Source organism: Pteropus alecto, unplaced genomic scaffold, assembly GCF_000325575.1.
Source record: "Pteropus alecto unplaced genomic scaffold, ASM32557v1 scaffold38, whole genome shotgun sequence".
In the NCBI taxonomy this organism is placed as follows: domain Eukaryota; kingdom Metazoa; phylum Chordata; class Mammalia; order Chiroptera; family Pteropodidae; genus Pteropus; species Pteropus alecto.
Window position 1 is genome coordinate 9,604,472 of NW_006442512.1, and position 24,349 is coordinate 9,628,820.

The 24,349-nt window shown below is 35.2% G+C and overlaps 3 protein-coding genes across 8 annotated transcripts in view; 1 reads left to right on the forward strand and 2 right to left on the reverse strand.

Moving 5' to 3' along the window:
• The window catches only part of FANCM (Fanconi anemia complementation group M), a 66,255-nt gene extending 58,684 nt beyond the window's left edge, over positions 1–7,571 (reverse strand). For both annotated transcript variants that reach the window (XM_015597680.2, XM_015597679.2), the window contains exons 1-5: positions 7,455–7,571; positions 5,714–6,553; positions 5,094–5,266; positions 2,431–2,508; positions 1,234–1,392 (exon numbers count right to left, since the gene is read on the reverse strand). In XM_015597680.2, coding sequence (XP_015453166.1) covers positions 1,234–1,392; positions 2,431–2,508; positions 5,094–5,266; positions 5,714–6,233 — 930 coding nt within the window. In that variant the 5' untranslated portion in view covers positions 6,234–6,553; positions 7,455–7,571. The remainder of the gene's footprint in view (positions 1–1,233; positions 1,393–2,430; positions 2,509–5,093; positions 5,267–5,713; positions 6,554–7,454) is intronic.
• Positions 7,426–20,887, forward strand: FKBP3 (FK506 binding protein 3). Its single transcript, XM_006922693.1, has 7 exons — positions 7,426–7,841; positions 10,227–10,328; positions 10,988–11,095; positions 17,065–17,200; positions 17,685–17,752; positions 19,233–19,330; positions 20,541–20,887. The coding sequence occupies exons 1-7, from the start codon at positions 7,629–7,631 to the stop codon at positions 20,593–20,595; spliced, it is 780 nt and encodes a 259-aa protein (XP_006922755.1). The 5' UTR covers positions 7,426–7,628; the 3' UTR covers positions 20,596–20,887.
• Positions 20,888–21,191: 304 nt separating this feature from the next.
• Positions 21,192–24,349, reverse strand: part of PRPF39 (pre-mRNA processing factor 39) — a 30,486-nt gene continuing 27,328 nt past the window's right edge. For all 5 annotated transcript variants that reach the window (XM_015597728.2, XM_006922694.3, XM_015597727.2 and 2 more), the window contains 3 exons: positions 22,520–22,594; positions 22,186–22,306; positions 21,192–21,930 (listed from right to left, as the gene is read on the reverse strand). In XM_015597728.2, coding sequence (XP_015453214.1) covers positions 21,874–21,930; positions 22,186–22,306; positions 22,520–22,594 — 253 coding nt within the window. In that variant the 3' untranslated portion in view covers positions 21,192–21,873. The remainder of the gene's footprint in view (positions 21,931–22,185; positions 22,307–22,519; positions 22,595–24,349) is intronic.

Consider the following 24,349-nt stretch of genomic DNA (forward strand, 5'->3'; position numbering starts at 1 on the left):
ACAATGATTACAAACACTACAGAAATAACTGTTGTATACAAGAACCATCATTATTACGTGCTAAAATCAGTGAACAAAATATGTTGATAAACAGGAATATTTGTATTCTTAAAGTATCTCCTCCTGGAACTCTCTATACTATTTCTGCAAATTTCTTGAAACTCTAAAATTATTGTAAATGTTAAAAATGAAAAAAGAATTCTGTCAGGGCACAACAGCTTGTCTCTGCACCTGATGTCTGGAGACTCAGATGGCTGGGGGAGCTGAAATAGCTCAACTGGGGCCACATGTCCAAACCTTCGATTCTACTTTGTTATCTACTGGTTCCTCCTTTCTCCTCAACATGGATAGCTTGAGTTTTGTCACATTCTGTTGGTCAAAGTCAGTCACAGGGCCAGCCTAGATTCTAGGGAAGAGGAAATGTATCCTACCTCTCAACTAGAGGAGTGGCAAAGAATCTGTGGCCATCTTTAATCCATGGCAATGAAATATGAAAACAAGGCATTCTCCTAGCATGACACTAATTATGAACTACAGAAAAACAATGTGTTACCTCAAATTTCTTCCACTGAAAGTGATAACTGTCAAAGAAGATTCTCAATAGCTACAATTGGACCAGATAATTCTTTATTGTCGGAGGCTCTCCTGTCCATTGCAGAATGTTAAGCAGCATTTCCAGTCTCTATATACTAAATGCCAGGAGCAATCCACCCCCTATTCTCTCCAGATATAACAACCAAAAATGTGTTACGTCATTGCCAAACGTTACCAGTTAGGCACAATCGCCTCTCGTTGAGAACCATTGCTATATAAGGGATCAGGGAGGAACATACTGAAAATACATTTCCTTACAAAGAAATTTCTGATTGAATCTGGATATGTGTTATGGGTATGTTCACTAAATAAAAAGTCACTGAACTGCACATATATTTTGTGCACTCTGCTGAGTGTGTGTATGAGGAGAAAGTGTTATACTACAATTGAAAGGTTTACTTAAAAAAATACAAAACCATATAAGGCTATTATTGACTTTAGAAATGGTCAACTTCTTTAACTAAGTTTGTCAGTACATTTAAAACATGGTGCTCATTCCAAAAATTTTAATTTCAAAAAATTTTTCAACGATTATATAAAATGATAACTACATATTCTCAAAGCCAGATTCTGTTAATTAAAATAATTACACTATCAGTTCATTTATTAAAATCCTGCATTGTGATCAAAATGGCTTACCTGAACATACGCCTTTTGGATAGCTGTGAGTTCTTCACCAAGGGGAACAACAAGCTTTTCAACTTGTCTTTCATGAGAGTATGGCAAAATATCTGGAGAATCTTCAGAACGAAGTTCTATCTGCCCAATTAGTAGGTTAGTAATAACCTGCTGCACAGCCTACACAAAATCAGTTATGATCATAAATTATGTTACATGTTAAATATTTTACTTTGTCACTAACAGAAATAGAAGTAAAATTTTTGAAAGAAACATTAAAAATTCATCATTAATTTAAAAAAAGTACTATAAAGTACACAAGAATTGGCACAATAGAGAAACAAGGGTTTTGAAACATCTTTCTTCCACATAGCCCTTCAAGCCAAGCATCCAAGAAATAAGGATATCGGTAAATATCTAACAAGTCAATGAAATATATTTTGCACTTTCCAATAGCAGTGATATTTTCCATCAACATTTCATAAGGACTCAAAACTGAAGTTTTAGATCAGCAAACTAAATCCCCCCCAAATTATATAACAGTCAAGTTTAGAGCAAAAAAAAAAAAGTGTTTGCCAAGAATCAGGAAATCTACATAACCTCACTCCAATCATGAGAAAATATTAAACCCAAATTGAGGGATATTCTACAAAATATCTGGCACTCACTCTTCAAAAGCATCATGAAAAACAAGAAAAGGTCATGGAAGACAACAAAAGACAGAGGAACTGTCACAGATTGGAATGGACAAAGGAGACATGACAACTAATGCAATGTAAGATCCTGAACTGGACACTGAAGCAGAAAAGGACACTGGTAGGAAAACCGTCAAAATTCAAATACGGTCTACTAGTACTAGTAACTAGATTAGTTACTAGTATTGTATTAATGTTAATTTCCTGGTTTTGATAATTTTATCATGGAGACTTCAATTTTTTCAAATTTTCTGGAAGTCTAAAGTCATTTCAAAATAAGACATTAAAAGAACTGAAAACAGTAAAAATTTAACAAACAGCTTTAGATGATTCTTCTGCACACTGAAGTCTGAAAATTACTAATGTATAAAAACTAACTGTAAACAGAAGAAAAAGTAGTCAAGTTGTAGGAAATGTTGTAGTCTTAATGTCAAACTAAATACTAAAATGGAAAACTGATCTGGCCACATACAAAAGTTCTTATTTTCCTAAGTGTTAATAAATGGAAAGACATTTTACTTACCTTTATATCACTACCTGGTGTGGCACTAAGAGCCAAGATTCTAAAGTGATTGGTATATTTGACTAGTTCTCTTACAACCTTAAAAAAAAAAAAAAAAAAACTCTTTAATTTCATCTATCCAATACAAAAATAATAATAATTTTGTTAAATAGGCTATTATATATGGACCATTATCATTATTCCTTTATTCGGAGTATTGATAAACCTAGTATATGAAACAATCATTAGTCATATTATATGAAGAGCAAGTGATTTAGGTCTATACACCAATCAAAAACACTTTGGGATTTCTTCTATGTATAAAGCTATGACATCAAGGCCTAATACAGAGGCAAATCAAAATACTCAGATGGCTAACTCAAGGGCAAATGAAAGAAAAGAGTCCACTCTCCATTGCTTGGGCCACGGTGTAGCCTTACAGCTATATACATATGCACATTTACCGGATTAGGATAAATCACAGTATAAAAATAGAAAAAAATTGAATACCAATATAAAATTAAATTTGAAATAAAAAAATTATTTTGAGATTTTAAAGAAGTTAGATTTTATGTGGAAGGCTCACAATTTTTAAATTAAGTTTATTTTTAAAAGAATAAGGCTACTTTGGGGTAATTTAAAAAATCTTAACTTTCCTTTTAAATTCTAAAACATTTTCTAGGTGGCAACAAGCGTCATTCCAGGTTTCCCAGTTTAATTTCAACACAACTTCTGGTATGATTAATACTGGATAATTTTCCAGATTCTCATATGCCCCTTCATGAGGCCCCAATATAAGAAAAAAGGACCCCTAAGTAAACTGAGTTGCAGGAATAGCTCTCAGTATTCCACAGTCCCACATTAGATATAGAAAACAGTAAAACTAGATTATCTAAAAACTGTTCTAACTTCAACCCATGTCAAGGATGAATTCAATGAGACTCACACTGAATCTTCATTAAAACTCAAAGAAATTATTTCTAGAGCTTGTTTTTTTTTTTTTTTTTTAAAAAAAAGCGATATAGAATGCATATAAAGATAGAATATTATACTTAATGGACAGTTAAACAGAATTGTTCTAATTAAAAACTGATGCAAGACAAAATGTCCCTAATACATGACTTTTTTCCAAGAGGGGTTCTCAAGCATTTTGTAGAAGAACTAGTGGTGTGTTTGTAACCCTGGAAGATAATTTCTTCATTGAGCTGGTATGCCTGTTAGAACCTATATCTGAATATTCAATGTAGCATAAACTCTCAGGGATGTTTGAGTATTAATTAAGTCAATGCATGTCTCATAGTACTCTAAAAGCATAAGCCCTGTTGTTTAAAAAAGAAATCACCTATTTAAAAAAAATTTTTTAAATAAAAAAGAAATCACCTAATGCTTAGCAATTTTTTGGAAATAAACGAGTTAAAGTTGCTAAATATAAGCTAAATCTACAAAATGAATTCCATAATTAGAATAAAAATTTGTAATTGCCCCTCTCAAGTGGAAATCCTAACACACTGAGTATCAATTTAACTTGAAAAAATACAAATAAATGGAAAAATATATCCATTTTCTAGCTGAGATCAACTCTGAGAAAGATGATTTTCTAAAAGATAATACTGATATAATACAATAATAAAGTCCCCCCAAAAAGCTACTTTACAAATTCACAAAATGACAGTGAAACTCATCTCTTTGCACTAAATGAAATTAACTTTCCCTTCTAACCTTACACAATACTCTCTCCCTAGTATCACCAGCTATTAGTTTTAATACCTAGCACTTATAAGTTGATGATTTCCAAACCTGTATCTCCAGCTCAGAACTCTTTACTTAATCTATACTTCTATCACCTACTGCTTACTAGATATCTACAGCTAGATTCCTCACAGATATCTCAAACTCAACAATCTAAAACTGTACTATCTTTCCATAACACCCCAAATATTCTCTACCTCCAGAACTTTCCATCTTGACTAGTAGCACCAACATCCTCACAATCTTCCAAGTCAGAAACCTGGGAGTCATCCTGAATTCCTATCTTTCATTGTACACTTGCTTTTAGCTCTCTCTCTAATCTCTTCTAAATCTTAAATATCGCCCTAGCTAAACATTTTTCAATGTCTCCACCATCTACATCCCTTATGACCTACAAAGAACATTCAAACTACTAAGCATAAAATACAAATGCCTTCATGACTTGGCTCTTAAGTACTCTCCAGTCATAGCCCACCTTTTCACCTTTGTACTTTATATTACTATAGTACTTGACTACAAGGCACTGTGTTAGGTACGCTGCATTATGTCATTCGATCTCTAAAACAATGCTAACAGTTGAGTATTATTTTACCTACCTACCAAGGAATTACACTGCATATTCACTACAAATCTTTGAATTATCTCAGTTCCAAAACTCCACCCATACCCTAGTTTGGATCACTGCCTCAATGACGAGGCTCTCATATCTACATCTGACACTAATGGCCTTGTTAAGCAAAATAAATAAACAAATAAAGACAGCAGATACTGATTTTAATAGATGAAGAAAAGTATTTCCTATCGCTATCTGTTCCAAGATAACAGATGTTAAGGCTTTTCATAATACCATCAATAACTTCCATTATTAATCATTACTCTCCAAAATACCCTCTAACAATGTTTACTCTACAAAATACTTTTTAAGAAAATATTACCTGGCAATAAGCATAGTTTCCAAGAGCTTTATGAGCTTCATCAATAACTAGACACTTTATTTCAGCAGCAGGACAAGCTCCTCTAGAAAGGTCATTGACCATGACTTGAGGTGTAAGGAAAAGGACTCTCTTATTGCTCCATATTTCCTTCCTGGTGACTGCGTGGGTAGATCCTATAAATAAAAGTGACACTGGGTAACCGATGGGGAATACATAAACACTTAACAGCTTCAAAATGCTCTGACAAGCTACAGGGATTCTGACAGAATAAAACAAACCTATTAAGGCTGGACTTGCTACAAATACAGTCATACCACAGAGACATGCAGTGGTCAGTACCAGACCACCGCAATAAAGCTAGTATAGCAATAAAGTGAGTAGTAATCTTTTGGCTGGTTGGAGGGTCTTTCCTTCATTTCTAAAAACGTCAACATCTGTGAAGCGCAATAAAGCAAAGAGCAATAAAAAAAGGAGGCATGCCTGTACATGATGTTTAAGGGAGAGGAAGTAAGAAAACATATAATCTAGGGACTATTCCATGTTTCAGGAATTCCTTTAGCTCAATTTCCAAGAGAGTACCCAGCTCTTAATTTCAAATTAGCCCATTCTTTTTAAAATACCTGTCATTTCCGCCATGTGGAATTGCGGGATCCCCATCACCCGGTAGCAAGCCTCGATCTGCTGTGTCACCAACGGTTTCGTGGGGGCCATGAAAACCACCTTGCCAGAAGGGAACCAGCGGTAGAAATTGTACATGACCACGGCGGCAATAAAGGTCTTTCCCAGCCCGGTGGGCAAACACACTAGCGTGTTACAGAACAGAGCGGCCCGGGCGATGTGAAGCTGGTAGTCCCGCACTGGGCAATTAGTAGGGTAAATCCACAGGGCTCCCGCAGAGGTGCAGAACCCGCTGTTCTCTAGACTCAGCTGCCGCTCTGCCTCGTACATTGCGACAAGCAGCACATCATCATCATCTGACTCCTGCTGTGCCACCGCGGCTTCTGCCGCAGCAGGAAATCGCGCCTTAGAGACGCTGGGGTTCTGAGGCCGCTCATTTCCAGAGCTGCAACCTGGAGCCCCAGCGGATCGGGAGATACTCGAGCCCCACGTCTGGAAAAGCGTTCTTTGCCGTCCGCTCATGAGGCCGACAACCACCAAAAGTTTTTCTCAAATGCCAGCAGCTGCAGCAGCTCAACCGCCACAGTTTCACCCCCATCGGTTTACCTTCACCCAGAACAGTGGAACCAGAGGCGGGGCTGAGGTTAGTTTATCCAGTTGAAAATGCCGCCCCTGAGTTTGCGTTGAGAATGATTGGCTAGCTTCATGGAAACCCTCGAGGCCCTCCCAGAGACGCATGCGCATTGTTTTGGAGTTACTTCAAACTTGGTCCCTTTTTCAGCTTTTTAGTAAACTCTGAATTTGAGTTCCGCGTCCAATGGCTGGGTGTCCTGCCGTCATTGCTGAAGTGATGTCGCATGAAATAATAAAAATAAATAACCTTGAGATCCTGAGGACAATCAGTACTCACATTTTTTTGTGAACTTAACATTATTATAATCTAACATGATTTATTTGTTGTTAGTTGTGTTTTTAAATCAGAAAATGAGGTGAAAACCGAAAATTTAGATTCAATTAAATAATGTCTTATTTCTCTACCCAGCCTGAGAAAACAAAATGTCGGGTCTCTTTTTTGCAGTATTAGGAGTGGCAACCCATTATCTTAATATTTTTATTATTAACGTGGAAGTAAATGGTTTGGTCCTGATATTCGCTGGACAATCCGAAAGGGAAAAAAAAATGATTCTGATGCTCCTCACATCTTCATAAATTATATGGAACGATAAGCGTCTTTGTGGTTTTACTCTAGCGATAGCTTTCTACCTCAAGCTTGGATACAATTCCCGGCTTCTCTACTCTAAACCTGGCGACTTTAAGTAACCGTTGTAAATTTGTTTCCTCGTGTATTGAGGAAAAGTACACACATCCTGAAATGTTTTGAGCATTAATGTCACCCACATCGCCATCAGCAAATGACTTCTTGCGCGTAACTTCGTTACATTGTTTTATTGGGTTAAATTCCTGAATTTGCTTTTAGATCATTGTTTCTCTTGTGTTTGTATTTGGGGGGGGGGGCACAGTTGTATTTTAGTTTCATTTGTGTGAGTTTTAAAAGGGAGATGGGATATGGGTTGTTCTGTTAGATGAAGACAGCCAATTTAGGTGTGAATTTTTAGGTTCGAATTAGATGAAATGAAGTTAGTTGTCTAAATGCTGTTTTCTTTAAATAGGTTATAGACTTTAAAGGCACAGCAAACCGTCGGTAAAAAACAAGTGTGGGTAATGGTTAGTAAATATCACTACCTTCAGAAGTCTCACAAGGGCTCCAATTAAAAGTAGATTACAGTTTACAGTATTCTGCGCAGTTGGCCGCTAGAGCCCCATCAGCTGGATTTTCACCCGGACTCAATAAAGAAGTCCTCAAAGCACAGCCTTGACGTCACTCAAGGACGCGCCCCAATCCCGCCGGGTAGTGCCATGATCCCGCCCCGTCGAGCTCAGTGCTGGTCCACGCCACGCCCCGGGGCGGAGCGATGCAGAACCAAGGCGGGCTGGCTCAGTAAAGCGAGGCAGCGGGGGAAGATGGCGGCAGCCGTTCCACAGCGGGCCTGGACCGTGGAGCAGCTGCGCAGCGAGCAGCTACCCAAGAAGGACATTATCAAGTTTCTACAGGACCACGGTTCAGATTCGGTACCAGAGGCGGCGGGGCGGCCGGGCTAGTGCGGCTGAGGGACGCCTCACCCCCCCGGAGATGTCCGTACATTCCGTATCCCTCTGTGCCCCCGCCCTCGTCCTCTCGCGGCCGGTGGCCTGGAAGGCCGGAGAGGCCCTGCGTGAGCTTTGGAGCCGGGCTCCCGCCCCTCAGGCCTGCCCTGCTTGGGCGGGTGGAGCAGCGTTACCGTTTGGGGCTCGCAGGAAGCAATCGCAGAATTAGAACCTTATTGGGATCTTTGAGTGAGGGGAAGGCCATGAAAAAAAGAAACCCAGTAGATGTGGCTGAGGCCAGGGGCCGAGGAGTGGGCCTTTGGATGAGACCTCTAGAGGAGAGTGCGGGCTGTTAGGGAAATGAGAAAGAATATGAAGATTCTGTGGGAACAGTGTGTGCGATTTGCTTTTCTCATTAATTACTAAATACTGAACACTAATACGTGTCATTTTAAAAAAAATCCGTAAATTGTGGTTTAACTTTTTAAAATGTGGAACCTTTAAGTGACTTTTTCACCTTTATAGTTGGAGTTAACGTGCGCATTTCATATATAGTGGTCTCCCATTGTTATAAATTAATCAATTTGGCATTCTTTACAGATATGTCCTGCATTTTTCAGCATAGTCTCCATCTTAACCACCCGTCTGTAGTCACAAGTTATTTTTGTCAGACTTTTTTTCCTTCGAAAGTTAAGATCATTCATACCTCTCTTAAATTACTGAACGACTGTAAATGTTATGAACGAGGCATCGCCCACTATCGGAAAGAGAAGCAGCAGTCTATGTGGTTTCTCTATAATTTTTTTTAGGTTCTAAATTAGTATTTAGAAATATTGTTTCTGGGTTCCTTTGAGAAGATTCTAAGATTTTCACTTTGAGCTGTCTTGAAGGAGAGAGAATTATTCTCCACCTTCCAGCTCCATACTCCTAAGTAATTATCCTGACATCTACAGCAAGAGCTATGCTCAAGTGTTTGGGGATACAAGGATGAAAAAGAGACCTTGCTTCAGGGATACCATTTTATACCAATTTAGTGGAATTATTTTAAGCCAATTCATATTTCAAATGGAGCAATAGAATGCCTCAATATTGTACTTCAACAAATTCTTATAAAACAAATCAACCCAATGTGGAATCTAAAGTAAAACTGGCCCAGGTGGGACAATTTTGAGAGACTGACAAAATATTTTTAGGCACATTAATCTTTCAAGTGCATATTCTATAGTGTACAGTCACATACTTAAACCTATATTTACAGTCACTATTTTATTGATCATAAGATATCAAAGAGATGTTTATATTTTGGATATTTTCCAGAAATCTTGCTAAAGAAATCACAGGAATACTAATGCAATGGGTTACTTTTATATAATCAAAATAGCCTTTCCCCATCAGCCTTTATCATTTAGAACATTTCTCTAGGAGGGGGAGAGTAAAACAGCAAAAACAATAGTGACAGTGTTAGGAAAACTGCTTTATCAAAGGTTAGAAGAGTCAGAGGACAACTGAGAAAGTAAAAGGAACCAAGCAAGGTCCACAAGGCAGAAAAGGAAGCAGAATAAAGGAAACAAAGAAGTTATTAAAATCCTTGTTACATGATTTTGAGATGAAGTTACATGATTTTGATGACTTCATATTTTAATAGTGTTTTGGTGCCCATCTGCCAACTTAGTCTTATATTTGAATTTTAGTGTATGTGCTGCTGAAGCAAGCACTGGTCTTATATTTGAGAGAAATGTAATTCTATTGTAGATTATCCTTACAACCACCCTCTGTTGACATAAATGCTGTTATTAATCTTCCACTGTGATATAGAAACTAAATCTTCAGGGAAGCTTAGTCCCTTGTCTAAAATCAGCTAGGATTTTAACCCGGATGGTCTGACTCTACAGCCCATAAACTTAACCATTATATATCTGGCGTTATGTAACTGTTTTTCCCAGTCTGCCAGAATGGGTTATAGATGTGTCAAGATAGCTGTGCCCAACATGGCAGGAGGCTCTGCCAGGGCCAAGTAACATCCTGCCAGGAGCAGCTTTGCCCAGTTACCAAAGTGTGCTTGCTGTACAAATGTGCTTTTCTGAGTTCTGTTATGGAAAATGGGTTAGTACACACCAGTGTGACCCCTACATAATACTGCAGTTCCAGTCTTCTAAATAACTCTTCTAAAGAACTGCCCAATACGGTTTTTAAAATCTTCCTTAAATCTTTTTTTGTTGTTACAAAGTAGGGTATAAAATACATTTATTTCATTTTTTCCTATCAGTAGTATTATTGAAAACATAATAGCTAACATAAAAGGTCATTTTATAATTTTAGACCCATTTTATCTGAGGAAAATTTTTTTGACTTTTTTTTTTTTTTTTTTAGTTTCTTGCAGAACATAAATTATTAGGAAACATTAAAAATGTGGCCAAGACAGCTAACAAGGATCATTTGGTTACAGCCTATAACCATCTTTTTGAAAGTAAGGTGAGTATTGTTATATTTTATTAGCAGAATATCATTTTAGATGTTATTCCCAAAAATAAGTTTTGAATGCATTTATTTGCAGAATATGAAGTTTTTACATCTGCAGTTTTTCTTAACTGTAATAAATGGGCTGGCCGTCAACTCTAGGGAGGCTAATCTGCAGTATAGCAGGATGTTTTGATATTTTGAAAAGGATCAGATCTTTAAAATAATTCTCTAGTAAAGATGACAAATTTTTAAGGGCACCGAAAAGTTATAAATCCAAAGTAAGTTCCATTTCATTAATGAATTTAAAGTCTCAGATTTATGCTGAGTCATTAGAAAAACAAATTTTAAGAAATTTCCCAATATGTGTTCACTATGAAATGACCATCTTCCACAGAAACAAATCTTTATTAAGGAGTTGAGTAGTATTTATATCTCTGAGTCATGGTTTTCGTTACAGAATTTATATTGTGAGATGGTTTGAGGGCCAATTTGTTGATTAAAATGCTTGGCATATTTCCTTTGTTCTTAGGCAGTTTCTATTTATTTCTATTTGACTTATGTAGCCGATATTCATGGTGCAGATGTTCATTTAATTGAGAGGCTGAAAATCTAAATGTCCTTCCTAGCTTTTAGCCAATCCTGAATATGATGTTAGAATATTTTCCTTACAGCGTTTCAAGGGTACTGAAAGTATAAGTAAAGTGTCTGAGCAGGTGAAAAATGTGAAGCTTAATGAAGATAAACCCAAAGAAACCAAGTCTGAAGAGACTCTGGATGAGGTTTGTATATATAATAGTTCCCTATTTAATTGTTAGGTGAATTTGAGAATAGTATTTGTTTTACATCATTGATTTCTCACAGTAAGGGGTAGGTGAGTGTAGCCACCTACATGTGCCAAACACCAATTTGGAGTGTATCTCCCTAGGGTGTACTGAATCGGGGGAAAAAAAAAAGCCAGTGGGGCAGAGTGAGAGAGCCTAAAACCAGTGCTTTAGAGTTGGGAAGCCTTTCCTCTGAGACATCTCTAGCTATGTCTGGCCAAAACTTCTGAGCTTTCAAAGCTATTTTAAGGTCCTGACTCTATAGCCAAGTTGGACTGAGTGAAAGAAACTTCATTTTGATTATTTTTAGTTTTTTCCAATGTACATGGTGTCCTTGGCAATAGAAGTAGTTAGTCCAGGCCTAGCTGCAGGGTGTGGGTTCATTTGTCTCATCTTTCTCAACCCAGGTAAAACCATTTCTGCAAATGGACAGCCTTTGTAAGCTAAAGACAGCTCTTAGAACAGCCTAGAGTTGAATTGATTATAACCTTGCCACTTCTGATAATAGCTTGCTAATAACTAAGCTCACTCATTCCTAGCTGTCTTAGTATTAGTGATAATAATATAATAATACTAGTTCTTTATTCCTTATGAAGAGGTGTAGCCTGTTGATAAGGTATAGCATTTGGGCATTTGTGGAAAAAGTCTAAATCAAGTATAGAAATATAAATGTTTATATGACTAAAGCTATGTTGGTTGAAAAGCACATATTAATGTTTGTGGGTATGTACACAATATAAAGCTATTTTGAGATTTATCGTAACTATTATCCGATGTTATACTGTGCAAATATTGAGCAACTAATAAGGCAGATAGAGGCATACTAATTAATAAAAGAGTTGCAGAAGCAATTAGCAACATAGTTTCTTCCAGAAAATTATATTAGGGGAGATATGAGGCAACAGATAGTATATCATTAAGAAGGTAAGAAAAAGAGAGTTAAAAATAAAAGACTGTAAAGGCTGGAGACTGGAGAGATACTGTGATGGTTCTAAACTATATTCTTTTATTTAGAGCCTTTTCATTTCATTTCATTTAACTGGCCAGGCTGAGCCCTGTTATGTGCTTTCATTGTCTTCCAAGCACCTGGAGTCCATAGCCTCTTGACCAATACTTTGTTGATTCCTGTCTGCTTTCTCTGTTAATGCTTTGGTACTGCAGAGCAGGTACTGCGACGAAAAATAATCAGAAAACTTGTTTATTGGGCTTGGTATAAATTCATGCTTAATACCAGCCATGCATGTTTTCTAGTTTCACTGCTACTCGAACTTTTATACTCTCCCTCACTCAATTCATCACACTGCTCATATAAACTACTTGCTGCTTTCTCATAAATTCTCAATCCTCTCTTACTCCTTTCTCATTATATACTTCTTTGTTCTATTTTACCAAGATTGTTAGCATACATAATTATAACCATTTTCTTCTTCCCAGCTTAAAAGTTCTCTGAATCTTTGGCTTTTTCATTCTCATGTCTCCCTTGGGACTCGTGCTCTCAAACATCTCCTTTCTTTTTCAAATCTTTATTCCTTTTTGATTCTCAGCATTTCAAAGCCTCAGAACTGAGTGTTGGAAAAGTCATTAATCTCCCGTCTTCATTCCTTCATCCATTCAGCCCCAAAATGGCTATTTTAGTAAGCTTTCTACAATATTTTGCAAACTACATCCTGCTCAAAATCTTCAGTAATTCTGCACTATATAGAACTGCTGTGTCCAATACAGTGGTCACTAGCCATATGTGGCTACTGAGCACTTTATGGCTACTCTGAATTGAAATGTGTTTTCAGTGTAAAACATGCCCTCAATTTCAAAGGCTTAGTATAAGTTTTTTAAAAGAATATAAAATATCTCAATTTTTCTTTATATTGATTACATGTTGAAATATTATTTTGAATGTGTTGCTTTAATGTGGCAACTTGACAACTTAAAATCACATTTGTAACTCATTTTATTTCTACTGGACAGCATTCTTGACATATAAAGTCTCTCAATATCTGGCCTCTGCTCAGCTCCAGATTTGCTTCTATAGAAATATTCTTCAACCACAAACGTCTGCTCATGGTCTACAAAACTGCCCTTTCCCACTTTCATTACTTGCTTAGTGTATCTTTCCTCTTTGCTTCCCTGTTTGTTCTCTGTCTGCTTTAAGACACTGGTCTTGGGCTCATTGCTTCCTCTGAAGTTTTCACCATCCCAGACTTCACTGTATACTTAACTGCATAAGTTCCTGTAGCACATAGTACCTGTATTATTTCTCTTCCTTACTGATTTAAATGTAAAGAACCTTGTCTAATTGCTCTTAGTGGATTTTAAATAAATGGGTCATAGTCAAGATATTTATTGTCTTATGTATTAAATAGTGATGAAGAAAGTTTTCAAGTATGAATGAATATTGGACAAGAAAGTAAGTACACATTGGGACAGGAATTCACTCAGCAGTCAGGAATCACTCTGAAAAGTACTCAGGCAAAACACTTGAGATTCATCCTTTAGAACTCCTTCACATTTAACCATCACTAAATTCTGTTGATTCTTCATACATATATCTCAGAACCATTCATCTTTTGTTATCCCCAGTGTTAGCATTCTAATGTAGACCTAGACTGCTATCTTAAACTCTCCTTACAAGTCTCCTCACTTCTACTTTTCATTCTCTGACCATTCCTCACACTGTGTGACAATGATCTGTTTAAACACAACTCTGATTTTGTAACTTCTGTTTAAAACTCTTTAGTTGGCTGGTTAATGATCTGAAGATAAAAACCCAGATTCTTCACACGTGCTACATGTCTTTCCATCCTTTATCTCGTACCATTTTCTCCTTTCCTCCCTTGCAGATTATACAATTTTCATGCTCTTCTCTGCTATGTGAAAATGCTATTCTTTGTTGTAAACCTTCCCCCAACACCTGAGTAGCCTTTGCTTATCCTTCAGGATACAGTTTAAACATTACTTCAGAGAAACCTCTCCCACCCTATAGCCTCTACTGGGTTAGGTCACTGTGTCATTCCCATCTTAGTATCTTGTGCTTTTCTACAGGTCTCAAAACATATGTAATTATACACATGCCTATATTCTCTGCAGGAGGGAGGACTAGGACCATGTCTGCCAGTTCACCTATGTATATCGTTTCTATCACATAGAACATACTCAAATATTTCTTAGATTAGTAATAGGAACTATTATGTAATATATTCTTATTTTTAGAGGCTATGATGTGATTCAGTTAATTGTAATTGGCTGATTACTCTCAAAGTCCTTTTATCTCTGGGTCTAGAAGTACCTAAGTTAGATCCAATTTTGGAAATGTTGTTTTTATCACTTCGGACTAAGAAATTGCTGTAAAGCCAAATTACCTAAAAGCAAGGTTCATTCAAGCACATAACTCCAGGATAGCCTTGGAACTGATGTGACCTCACCATGAACCAAACAGATTCTTGCAGTGAAAACCAGCATCAGTTCAAATAACCAGAGTAGAATTTCTGGTTATATAGATTATAGAAGTTCCAGGTTGTTTTGCGGTGTCATTAAAAACTACGTTGTGTCTCCTACTTGAATATTCACAGTGCATTTTAGCTAATGACAGCTCCGAGAAGTCATGTGGAATAGAGTCATATATAACTTTAAAGTAGTATTTCCCAAACTTAATTACATTAGACCCTTCTAACAGTGTTAACAGTGCCAAGGAATGAGTGATCCATTAAAGACACTAAATAAGCCTCCACTGATGGAGGCTATCACTGGGCAGTTTGGCACCTTCACCATTAAGACTGAACCATAACCAATTTAATGTATGTTTGCATTATTCTAGGACCTCTAGTTTAGATAACACAACATGCCCAATTAACTTGAGACAACAAATGGGAAAACGATGGCATTACATTAAGATTTAAAATATGGTTATTGTTCACTAATCATACCTTATCCATTTAAATAATTATATGTAATTTCCTTAAAATAGTCTGATATTCTCATAATAAATATATGTAGTCATTCTCATTTTCTGGCTTTTAAGATTTTTTAATTAAAATTATTTTCAAATGTGGAATATGTTACTAGATTTTTGTCAACATTTTAAAACCATTTACTTTTCTGATATAAAAATACGTTATTTTTAAAACAGAAAATAACAGAAAAGGATAGGTAACAGTAATTCTAACACCTAGAAATGAACACGTTTAACATTCTAGAATGTTTTATTTTCTGTGCATAATAGTTGAGATTTTACTGTAGTTAGAACTTTCTATTGATTTTTCACTTAATTTTAAAAGAATTTTTCTATGTTATTGTCTTATATTACCATAAAATGTGTGGTTATTTTGCCAGTATGGATAACAGTGTATTGGCTAACTGCATAAAGATTTTTTCCTAAGTTGTATAAATAGAATTATTATTTATCACACTTTTAACATCTTTAAATTGCATTTCAAAGAGATGGGGCCAGTTTACACTACCACTAGTAGACACCTGACCATTTATAGTAGCATTTCTCAATAAAACAAGCTTAGAATGGGAATGTCAGAGAGGAAGTTAATGTTTAGTTTAATAATGCAAATTGTACTCAAGCTATAGATGTGACTTTCTTTTGATTTAGGGAGGCAGTCTAGCTTTAGTTCAGAGTGCTAATCCTTACTCTAAATTGCATAGGGCTTTTTACCCTATCCAGGCCTTACTTTATAAAAGATGGGGAGAAGCCTGCTAGGTTGCTGTGAGGTTAAATGAATTGATGTAAGAAAATGACATGTATAGTACCTGATGTTCCATATGTGCTTGAGGGGTAGTAACATGGTTAAGAGCATGCATTTGTATCCAACCTGCCTGGTTTCCAATCCTACTCAGCCACTTAGGAGCTATAGGACCTTAAGAAAGTTACTTAACTGCTCTATCCTTAGGTTTCCTTATCTATAACATAGGGATAACAGTACCTACCTCATAAAGTAGTGACTATTAAAAGTTAATTTATGTAAAGAATTTGGAATAGTGGCTGGCAAATTAACTATTTAACTATTAACATCAGTAGAGGTTAACTATCATGATCACTATCATTTGAGGTATTTTGGTATAGTGGAAAGAACAGGGGGTTTGGATTCAGACAAACCCAAGTCCCTGTTCATTCTCTACTAATTTGCTCTGTTGCATAAATATCCTGAACTTCAGTTTCCTCATCTGCAAAAACTCAAGTTGGTGATATACCTTCTTCAGAGGATTGTTAGGATTAAGTGGGTGGTATGTGTTAAGTAACTCAAACAATAGGTGTTTAGTATCTCTTTTTTCCTTTACCATTAGATGTTCTATACTCTAAGATTGTTTATTAAATTTGACTAAGAAACTGCTTTTCTCACAATATATGAATCATACTTGATTAGATTAGCTTTTGTTTTTTTTTTTTGAAGACCAATAATCCTTTGTTTTAGGAAATATGCCTGTTATAACTTCTATAGATAATTCCATTCATTGTGTGAACTTCAAGTTCAGAAACAGGTACATCATGCCTGTATTCATTCTAATTGGATATAATAAAAATATTTAGTAATGTCAGTTACTGGTGCTAAAACCACTCAAATGTTTGAAAAAATGTCACAATGCTTTATTTAATGCCTAATGATCTTGTAGGAATTGAATAGTAATATTTCTAACATTGGGAAATAACTGGATTCATTTTATAGTTTGGTGAATAACAGAATCTTGCCAAAGAACATTGGTTTCCACAGAAGCTGGAAGTTAATCTGAAATTAAATTATAGATATCCTAGTTACTAATATTCTCATTACAGACTTGAAATGAGAGATAGTGACTTTATTAACTCAGAGGTGAACCACTGTGACCAGCCTTAGGTTACAGTTGGCTGTATACATATTCTGTCATCCTTTATCCTTCTAAAAGGACATGAGTTAATAATAATTCTGTGTGTGTTGTCTTGTTTGTAGGGTCCACCAAAATACACAAAATCTGTTCTTAAAAAGGGGGATAAGACCAACTTCCCCAAAAAGGGAGATGTTGTTCATTGCTGGTATACAGGAACACTACAGGATGGAACTGTTTTTGATACCAATATTCAAACGAGTAAGTCTAAATGTAATCTTACCTTTTTGACTTTAAGGCATTACAAAGTCTGTAGGTGAACATTTGGCAGTACCTTCTTCTTGGCTGTCCCTTTTTTCTAGAGGTCATTTGCACCTGTGATTTACTTGGAAGAGGTCTTCAGTTTACTTACTACTTATTGACTTGGTGAATAAAGACCTCTTGGTCATTGGAAAGCCAAAAAACAAAGAAGCTTAGTCTAAACGTGGTTAATGTCCCAAAATGAAGCTTTAGTAAGTTAATACAAAAGGCAGGATCGTGTGTTATTTTAGTGGTGTAAATATAGGTCCTCCCCCTCTTCCCCCATTTAGACCACTCTTGATAAATTACCTGGCTTTTTGAATTTTTATTTCTTTTCAAATGTATAGTATGGTAAGTTCTAAAAATCAATGTCAACATTTAATTCCCTGTGTTTTCCATTGGAACTTAATTTCATCATTAATTATAAGGAAAATCTGTTTTACAGGCTCAAAGAAGAAGAAAAATGCCAAGCCTTTAAGTTTTAAGGTTGGAATAGGCAAAGTTATCAGAGGAGTAAGTAAAAAATGGCAGTGAATCAAGAGATTCTGTCACATGCTACTTGTGGCTTGGTGCCATAAAGAATTAAGATTGGGGATGTGATGAAAACAATCTTTAGAGTCTGACAAATTGGTGCTATGGTCACTAACTGATATGGCACAAGTTCTCTGGGTCTTGGTTTCCCCATCTATAAAATAAGGACAGTACAGCCTACCTCAAGTTTGTTAAAAGATTAAATGAATATAACTTAAAGCATGTAATATATCAGACTCAGATATTTCTTTCCAACATACCTCTTTTTATTATATTTCTTAGGATGTTTCGCTTTTTAAGTTTGTCTTTAAGATTCTTGTAAGATGTTACATAACTGTTGATCAAGAAAAGTAAAATATCTTCCACTAAAATACTGATAAAAACAAATTTGTTCTCTAGCCTACTCACCTCTCAAAACCTAAGCTCAAACACCAGAAATCTTTCAAACATAGGCATGCCTTTATACACCTTTATCTAAGAGAGATAATGGAAGGAAACTCTGAGAAAAGGGGAAGTTAGGCTTCAGCTGTACTTTACCATTCCAGTGTACAAAAGGAGATAAAAAGCCAAGGCTGATTATCAGCTTCACTGAATCAGGTTGTCATGCTAGGGCCCACTTATTGTTTTAAATTGTTTTTACTCAGGACATCAAACAATAACTGAAATACCTATTTAAATGCACTTATGAGAACCCTCAATGTTACCCCTTGTACTATGGGTAAGTCCTAAAATATAGTTCAATCATATCCAGAACCTAGAATAGAAAATATATCTCGAAACTAAAAATTTAAAGTAACCTTAACTGCTACCTGATTATACCAAGTTGATAGCAACTATATATCAAGTTGAGCTATTTTTCTATCTCTATAATTTGCTTACTGGTAAATTCCTTCTAGTTAACAATATTTTTAATTTCCAGTATGTGACAGATCTGTCTATCCCTTGAACAATATGTGACTGTTAAATTTCAATAGAATATATATTAGTAATATAGTCTATATTCTTGCATCATGTTGATTAAACTGTTTTTGGTAACTGACTTTAAAATCCAAATTTTGACAAAATGGAGTGGCAGCCCAGAAACCTCTATCATTAGAGTGAGTACTTATTAGTTTATCTCTATAAAAATAAATTCCGGTTTGTCCTGATAGAAAAGTATAGCAAAACTTTTATGATACTGATAATAAACTGGTTTCCATACTTTATAACATGTTACAGTTTACAAAAGTGTTTGCACATTTTATCATTTGAGGCATTTGAGTATTACACTAAAAAAATAGTGTCGTTCCCGCCGCCCCGAGGAAATAAAGGACAGTGATTTGGGGACTCACCTAAGGACATTACCTTAGGACATAATGAAATCCAGTAATGTTCTTTTTGTATATAACTTTGCCCCTCTTCTGGTTTTGCATGTATTTTTTGCAGACTATCATTAGTTTTGATTTTATGTTCTTGCCTTTAGTGGGATGAAGCACTCTTGACTATGAGTAAAGGAGAAAAGGCTCGACTGGAGATTGAACCAGAATGGGCTTATGGAAAGAAAGGACAGCCTGACGCCAAGTATCCTTTTTTCCCTTGTAATTAAAGAAAAATCACTAAAAGATCACCTAACGGTATGAAAGATGCTGTCTAGGTTAATCTCCAGGGTCAGGAATCCTGTCCAGACCAGTCTTCCTGATATTTAGAGGCTTTTGTATCAACATCTGCAATACAGACAATAGTTAATATTTTCTGTTGGTACAAAGTATTCAAACTTGAGGTAGAATCTACCTTTTTTTCCCTCCTCTTCAAGCTCTTACTTTTCAAACCTAAACTGTGAGGTTTAAGTTTTCCACTTTGAAAGGCAATTGTTAATGGTTGAAAGGTTTACTTCAAGGAGTTAAGCTGCTCAATACAAACAATCGTAACAAACTGCAGGATGCAGATAATGGTTCATGGTAATTTATGCTACAGTATAATTTTAGGTGATTATAAGTAAGTATACAAAGCACAGAAATGGAAAACATGTTAGGGATTACCAGTTATGAAATGAAGGAGACCATGGATCCATCATACTGTAAGCATCTGTGATTACTACTAATGACAATATTTTTCTGATAGGTCTAGTTTGTGAACATTAAAAAAAAGTCATGACTCCAGAACAATCCAGTAGATAAGTGGTGAGAAGTTAGTTTTCTGTTGTTGGTTCCATTCCCATTGGACTAGTTGGACCAATTAAAGTTTGAAAAAAAAGTTTTTTTGGAAGTCCTTTCTAGTCTTATCAGTTAACATTATTTGAGGATATAAGTCTCTTCTAAACCTATCAAAATCTGATGGCCAGCTGTAGCTCCCTCATGTGAAGCATTTCAAGACCAATCTCAGATAAAAATCGAACTCTTCTCTAAACTGAGCATTTTTAAATTCACAACAAATATTAGGAACTACCTTATATAAACTTTGATTTAATATATACCCAGCTAGACTGAAATCACTTTTTTTTTTTCAGTACTGAGTAGCAGTCTTCATTAAATGGTTGCTAATGGTGAGGCATCCCAGGAAGGAAGATCTTAGTCCATGCTAAACTTCTCTAGTCAGTCTACGATTTCCATTCACAAAGATACCTTTATTAGGAACCACTACACTTATTATTCACTTCTGAAGCAACTGTAAAGTCCTCCTATTTGGAGTTATTTACCAACATCCAGTACACATAACTCTGATTTTAGATTAACGTTATTGGGAGTGAGGGGAGAAGCAACTTTTATCATATTTACCTTGACTTCTTCAACAGAATCCCACCAAATGCAAAACTCATATTTGAAGTGGAATTAGTGGATATTGATTGAAATAGCAATGCTTGAGATCTAAAGACATCAGCAATGGCCTTGAAGAAACTTATGTAACTAATTACATCTGGTTGCTATTGTTAAGGGAAGAGTCAACTGCAAAATTCCAGGAGTTAAGTTAGAACTTGTTTACTTGATCCCCAAACTTTTAAAAAATGTAATCTGTTATAAATCCCTGAAGTTTAAAATATTTTACTACTGGTGTGTAAAATACTGGTTAAGGAGAACTCATTTTTCTTTTACCTCATGTTGTAAACTAAAAGGCTCAATAAAAATTTATCCAGTGTCTTGATTTGTTTGGTGTTAATATATTAATATTCTGATTAGGTTAACCAGGACTAAGACTTTACCAAACCAGGGAATAACAGTAAAATTGTCTAGACAGCTTTGCCAGGGACACTCATATTAAAATCTTTAAAATAAATATTCCTATATAGTGAGAAGGCAAAAGCAGAGATTGAGAGGAATTCAAAAGCTAAAAGGTTTAAGAAATGTTAGAAGATAATAGCTGAATTCAAGAAAAGGATACTTCAAAATCAATGACCCACTAATAATAAAGTTAATATTAAGTGATCTCCCAAATAAATTCATAACAATTAGAGGATGAGTCTTCAATTTTATTACAAAAATGAAGATGATCAGTTTGATCAAAAATGAAGGCTTGCTCACAAGTTTACATGAATATTCTAAATACAAAGTCTCCTGAAACAACATACTTTTGATATGATTTTCATTTTTTAAAGGGATGCAAACATTACATTTTATTTATAATCTATTTCAAGATACAGTATTTCAATTATGTATATTTTCTGCAGTTAGATCGAAATTCACAAGGATAATTGAAACACGCAGACAAAACCTAGTCAGCAAAGGTTAAAATCCTTTTTTTTTTTTTAACTGGAGGTAAATCCTTAAACCAGCCCTTAATGTATTTTCAGAATCTTGTACTACACTGACATGATTTGCAGTCAGGTTTTTTTTCCTACCTTTAAGGCTACAAAAACTCTTGCAAATGCATTGCAAAAGAATTCTAGACCACTTAATGCAAAAATAAAAAAAATAGTTCTCCAATAAAAAGTAAATTTTATAAATGGTAGGAAATAGTATCTGTAAGCTACTTAGTGACATTTTCCCCTATTACTAAACAAATGTTACACAGAACCAGGGAAGACAAGTTATCAAATACAACAAGCTTATGCTATGTTTACATCCCTCATTTAAAAAAAAAAAAAAAATTTCATACTGTCACACACTCCATCTGATATTTACATTTTTCCATCAAGTTGGAGGAGGAGGATAATATTGTCCATAATTCCAAGGATTCTGGTAATTATACTGAAAGGAAAAAGCAAACATGTTGGCATGCTAGCACTATGGCTGAATTTCATATAAAAAAAATATATATATATAAAGCAAGTATGTGTAAGAAAATAGGCATGTGTTCACTGCTGAAATTCTAAGATTTGACCACAAAATAACGTACTGTACAATCTGGAACAGAAGCAGAATTGCTTTTTCTTTAAAAAAAAAAAAAAGCCTTTTTAACAACATCTATGAACCAAAAATTCAATTATAATTGTGTGAACTCACTTGATACCAGGCACTATAGTTATATGCAGCTTGATTTGCCTGTAAATCACCATCAATCATCTGTGTAGATGATGAAGTTGTATCTTCTGTGTGTGCTTTCTTTTCCTCTGGTTCTTCTGATCTAAATAAAAGGACAAATGGAAACCTTTAAAACTACAGATACGTACTTTAACAAACAGATGCATGCCACCAGTGTACATCTGCATATTTTTTTAAAAAATTGTCTAGATTACCACAACATAAAGGTAACATTTAAAAATATTTGTCTTTTACAGGAATTACCACAATGAAATGTCTTTTAAGCATCCCTTTCTGATTCAACAAAGTTACTTACCCATTTTCTGCTTTTCTTTTTAAAGAATCCTGCTCTTTTAGGAGTGTTTGATGTTCGTCATAAGCATTCAACAGCCTGAGAGAAAAGAAAAAAAATCCACTGGAATATACAAAATCCAAACTTAAAATTTTAAAGTGTTTTAACTTATTTCTACTTAGGAAAACAAAAGTAAATTGAAATGAACATCCTTTGATTTTCTTTTTTAATGAGCCAGCAGGCAAATCTGTTCCCAGCTACCTTTTCTGAGGAACCACTGCCCTGCACTTTCCTTCTCAGTCCATGCATTCAAATGGGGCTTCTTACAGGCCTGGCTAATTACATTATATCCTTGACCAATAATTGATTTAGAGGTGAGGATATGACCCAAACCAGGACGTTTAGTAGTCCCAGGGTTTTTGACTGAGCTACTGAAAAGGTGCCTGTTCTACTAGTTGGCTAAAAGCTGATGGCCAAGAGCTACCTGTGCTTATCATTTCTAATACATAAGGAAAGCCTGCCTGAGAAGCTGTGACACAACTAAGACAATGACCTTGATGTTTTTGTCCAATGCGATCATGTAGTCCTGACAACTGTACAATCTGTATACTTTAAAATCTAACTTAACAATGCTACTGAAGACACCTGACATCAGTTAGGATAAAGTGTATTTAAAATGAAACTAAAAACCATATAAAACTATAGTATAGTTGGTTATCATTAATTAAAAGGTAAGTTTTAATAAAATTCTGATGTAATATATGGAACTTATTGTTTATGAAGTTCTAAGTGCCATATGTCACTTAAAGCCAAACTGACTGTAAAATCATGATTTTGTTTTCCTTTTACCATTTTCTGAAATATTGGCTTTATTTTTAAAAGTAATCATAAACCTGAATACAACATTTCTGTAGAAATAACCTTGAAATTTTACATAACATGCACAACTTCCCTGGGCATCTTGCATATATATATATATACACACATTTAATAATATTTATAATTACACTGGTCCCAACATGTTCAAGGGCTATAAAATTGTTAATACCAGTCATCTCAGGTTGAGTGTTTACTCAATATCAAACTTTAAATGGACTAATTACCTTAAAGCCTTTAACAACCCGTGGATTGAGTGATGAGACTCAATCTTCATGTGAGAAATTTTGAAAAATGAAGAACATACAAATCAAGTGACTTAACATTTAAGCCTGTATTTGTCTGACCAAAGCATTAATTCTTATTAATTCATTATACTGCTATCTAAATGTCTAAATGGCTCATTTATTTTTCAATCATTCTTTTTTTCTTTTTAATTTCTACTACAACATACTACCTGATACTAAGACCCTCCTTAATAGTATTTGCAAAGGCCCAACTGGCATCTTTGCATTGAGCCTCTTTGCAGGCATATTACTGCCTAATTAAAATATGTCATTTAATCTCAACCAAAACTCTAATAGCTTCCTACTGTCAACTGTGTACTACATGTTCTCTGAACTCAGTCTAGCTCTCAAGACCCAGCACAATCTATATAACTTCCACTACTTCACAAAACTCTCCATAAAGCAGATGTCACTTTTATATGAACTTTTAACTTCCACATTTTATCCTCCTTATCAGAATCTTGTATTTAAATGAAGCCCCACTTTTTCTATGAAGGATGACAAATCCATTCTGACCCACAGTCTTAAGTTATATGCTACTTCATATACTTATGTATTTCCTCAATTACCATATCATCCAAATAGACTAAAAACTAGAATTACGTATACCATTTCTTTCGTATATTTTCTTCATTGCAAAACAAACAGAAGACACTAGCTATAGAGGACATGAGGTGGTTAAGAGCAGACT

Bases quoted from the DNA above. Each gene is read 5' to 3' on its own strand.
- FKBP3 (XM_006922693.1), top strand. From the start codon at position 7,629: ATGATCCCGCCCCGTCGAGCTCAGTGCTGGTCCACGCCACGCCCCGGG. The intron at 7,842-10,226 runs GTACCAGAGGCG...TTTTTTTTTTAG, and splicing joins AGGACCACGGTTCAGATTCG to TTTCTTGCAGAACATAAATT. The intron at 17,201-17,684 runs GTAAGTCTAAAT...TCTGTTTTACAG, and splicing joins TGATACCAATATTCAAACGA to GCTCAAAGAAGAAGAAAAAT.